The sequence below is a fragment of the Triticum urartu genome, chromosome 5 (genome assembly GCF_003073215.2).
Source record: "Triticum urartu cultivar G1812 chromosome 5, Tu2.1, whole genome shotgun sequence".
Classification (NCBI taxonomy): Eukaryota; Viridiplantae; Streptophyta; class Magnoliopsida; order Poales; family Poaceae; genus Triticum; species Triticum urartu.
This window is the reverse complement of record NC_053026.1, coordinates 452,181,887-452,185,952: the sequence shown is the minus strand read 5'-3', so window position 1 is coordinate 452,185,952 and position 4,066 is coordinate 452,181,887. Positions and strand designations below refer to the sequence as shown.

The 4,066-nt window shown below is 45.0% G+C and overlaps 1 protein-coding gene across 1 annotated transcript; it reads right to left on the bottom strand.

The window, feature by feature from the left end:
* Positions 1 to 752: 752 nt before the first annotated feature.
* LOC125556231 lies at positions 753 to 2,315 on the bottom strand. Its single transcript, XM_048719004.1, has 2 exons — positions 1,320 to 2,315; positions 753 to 1,177 (listed from the first exon to the last, which is right to left on the bottom strand). Exons 1-2 carry the CDS (start codon positions 2,207 to 2,209, stop codon positions 1,072 to 1,074), a joined length of 996 nt encoding a protein of 331 aa, XP_048574961.1. The 5' UTR covers positions 2,210 to 2,315; the 3' UTR covers positions 753 to 1,071.
* Positions 2,316 to 4,066: the final 1,751 nt, after the last annotated feature.

The window sequence follows — 4,066 nt, the reverse complement described above, 5'->3', positions numbered from 1 at the left end:
GTATGTTATGATGGTATCCACATCCTTGTATCCATGTTTTCTCGTGCAAAAGTTCTGTGCAAATTTTCATACATGCCATGCCCTTCTATGATGTATTGATGTTGGTGTTTTTTACGAGCGTCTGACACTAAATGTGCATTTGGACCCAGTTTTATCCGTGTCGTTAGCGAAGACCGTAGTGCCAAAAATCCCAAGTTGCTGGAATAAGGGTGTGAAGATGTTTATCTGCTGTAAAGAGCACACTATTTGGTGCCAGCGGAGTCCACCGTTCATTCTGAAATCTGAATCCTTTGTCTGCTTATAAATATAGAGATCTTTGTGGTATCTCACCAGCCACCGGGTCGTTGCGACTTGATAGTTGATACCAAGAGAATCCACCGCCGTTTTCGTCGCAGCGTATCAGCATATGCTTTTTCGAGCACTGGTCATGGGTTCTGCCTGATTTTCTAGCTGGGGGTTTCTTGGGATGCCGACAGGTGACCTGACTGGTCCATCCATCTTCGGCCTATTAAGTTGCAGCTTAACTCTTGCTTGCGTGGGTGCTGCCCTCTTGTATCCATGATATCTCTACTTCTATAAAATTGGACACCACCAGGCATCAAATTATAATCAATTTGTATCTATCAGACTAGTTGGAGGCTGTCCGATGATAACATGTACAATGGTTGATAAGATAGTCCTATTTTAAGTCTTGCATGCAATTTAGAGATGACAAAAAATAATGTCTACAATGGGTCATCTCTTAGCCTTATCTTCAATAACTAGTTATTCCTAAAAACATGGTGAGACATATTGTGCTAAGAGATCATCTCTTGTCTTTTCTTAAAAAAAAGAAAACTGTTAGGATTTAATTAATCTTATTAATCCTTACTTTTCCTAATTGAGGCGGTTGTCTCATGCCCCTTCGGACACACCCCTTCGGGGGCTATATATAGTATGTGTAATCCCATCATCAATAAAGACAACTCTTCGCTTTACATCCTTGCCGATTGTCTCTCGTTCTCTACTTGAAATACGTTATCAGCGGCGTGTCTCTCCGCTGAGAGAAAAGGCCATTGCCGCAGTGGGCGGTTACGCAAGAGCCCTGAGGAAGCACCCAGCGGGCCTGACGCGCTCCGGCGCGGCTCCCAATGGTACAGCAGAGGAAGCAAAGACGGGCATCCGCATGCATGCATCCCTACACAGAATCGATCAGGGAGACGTTAATTCTATTGTCTTCTTGTGATTAAGATCAGCAATCCATTGTGTTCTCATGAATGGCCTACGGGAATTTCTTTATTGAAATTGATCAGAACAGAACACAGGAAGGATGGAACAACCGTGCGAAGAGGGGGGCAGGCCGCAGACTAGCGCAGCGGTGCGGCGCGGCCAAAGAGGCGGATCGGCGGTGGCTGATGACGCCTTCCATGCCAACCGCCTCGCTGTGCAGCAACGCTGTGGCGTCTTCACGGCCGGCGTCGCCCTCGCCGACCACCGCGAATCCCGGCGCGGAGGCGGTGTCCAGTGCGCTTGCAGCCCTCGGTTCTGACGCGGCCTCGAGCCCGTGGCGTCCCGCTTGCCGTGAGGTGAAGTGCTCAGACGGCGGCATCCTCACTCCCGCACCTACAAGCGCGGCCTCGGGCGGCGTCCGGAGACAACCAAACCAAGGAGGAGGCGGCTGTGGCCCACGGCTCCGACGTGGAGACAGCGGCCAACGACCATAGCGCGTCGTTCCCAACCCTTCGCGGCGCAGCGCGCAGCACGCAGCCCTCCTCCGGCGCGGCTCGCAGCCCGATGGCACAAGCGACCAGCGGCCGACGCGGTTCTCTCCGCTCGGCCATGGCGCGGCGGGCTCATTCTCGCGGGGCGCACCGGCTACGCTCTCCGGTCTCCAACTCGAGGCGCAAAGGCGATACTGCCTCCGGCAGGCCAGTGCACGGCGCGGGCACATCTCGGCCAACGGCCGGCGTTTGGAGCGGCTGCTCCATGCAGCATGGCCGCAGCGGCAGCGTGGCCCCTCCGGCATCGCCCGCAGCATCTTCCCCGGCTTCCACCGGCTCATCACGGCCGGAGCAAGGACCCGGCGCCAACGTACTCTACGTACTGGCGGTGTAGTGGTGTACAAAGCCAAAACGAATCTTTGATTCGTAACCACACAGAGAAAGCCGATGGTGCTTATCTCTTCGTTGTTTTTCAGTTTTCCCATCGAGGTATTACTGTACAACGGCATTGTTTTGTGATTGAAATCTCTCGCAAAACAATTTCATTGCGGTTGAGATTAATTTTCTCTCCCAAAATATTAATTCACTTTGCTGAATTATCTTGCAACTTGATACAACATCATCTCATTTAATTTGAGGTCTATACAATTCAAGTTTTTCACTTGAACATCAAGTTTGCAACATCATTACTATTCATTATAATAGTGGTGTATTTCTGTTGAGTACGATGTATTCCGGGATGTATGTATCTCCATATTCGCTACATGTCGAGATTAATACGTCTATTTGCAATTGAGATTTTTAATTTCTTGCAAATAAAAATGCAAAATTCAAAGTGATTTCTTCAAATTGATGTATTGGGATCACAAGGTAGTTATATAGTTCTACTGCCTTTGCAGATTATCAATGACTATTGTTAAAGCCTATATTTTGTCATTTTGACATTATAATTGCTTTACAAAGTGCTCTCCCACACATTTTACTAAGTCATGACATAAGACATTACGAGTGAGTATCTCTAGTGTTGCGAGATCTACTCCATTTTGGAGATTATCTTCAAGGTGTCATATTTAGCAATTTGAGGTTCATGCTAATGGTTTCAAGATAACTTCTTGAAATACCCATTGATTTTTCTAAGTTCATTACAACATCAACCATGATGGTCCTTAATTTACTAGTTGTAAATTAATTATCTCTGGTTTACCCATAGAGGTAACATATGGCTATAGAATTTGAGGCATTCACCCTCAATGGCCACCACTGCCCTATCTGGGCCATGGGCATCATGATCGCTCTTGTGTCTCATGGAATAATGTGTGCAATTCCGGATTCATCTCTGGTCAGGATCACACCGCTAACAGAAAAATGGTGTCTTATAAATCATAAGACATTAGATTCAGATCTTGGCATCTGGTTATTCTGTATCAGCAATTCCTGGGATACAATGAACCTCAAGGGCAAAGGTTTGAGTCTTACTTCAACCTTCAATCCGACATCACCAGCTGTGACGGGACCCTATGAGCACGGAGAATGTGATGGTTGAATATGCCTCAACCGACATGTTTGGAGACTATGAATAGTCTTTCAATCTCCTGAGTGGTCAATATAATTAATGTACATTTACGATGTTGTAACAATAACATAAGTATTGTTGTCATCGTCATATATTGTATATCACAATATATTGTATCAGCACTTTGATACAAATACATTTATATGTATTCTATATATCTGACGGTGATTTTCATATTGAGAATCTTTATGTCTATATATAGATTTCTACGGGAGTCAATCCGATGAAAAATGATATGTGCCTTGTGGACACATGCACCACAAACTCTATACTGAGGGAAGTCCAATGTTTCCACTCTCATTGAGAGAAACGAGATATTTTAAAATCGCTAGACGCGATAAGGTATTTGTTGGCTCAACTCGAGTCATATTTACTATTCCTGTGGGTACTCGAGTAACGTCGGGATGCTTTATTGCTTCTCAGGTTTAACTCGTACCCTACTAAACTATGGAGGTATATGTTAAAATAGTTTCCATAGCGAAACTTATGATGACAACAAAGAGAAATAACTTCTCTTTACCATATGCAACGGATATGGCAAGCACATTCTCTGTGTATCATCTATATTGTACTACACCTACGACACAACCCGTAGCACATGTTGTGTACGAAATAGTTTTACAGAGTGTCTTGTACATGACAAACTTGGCATACTCGCCTTGGTCATCGAGACATTGTGTTGAAATCGAAACTATCAGCAATTCCAATAGTTTATGATTATTATGATGCTAAATTCTAACAACATTTGGATTTTATATGCACTAAAAGTGACACAGGGAAGCTAATTTTAAGG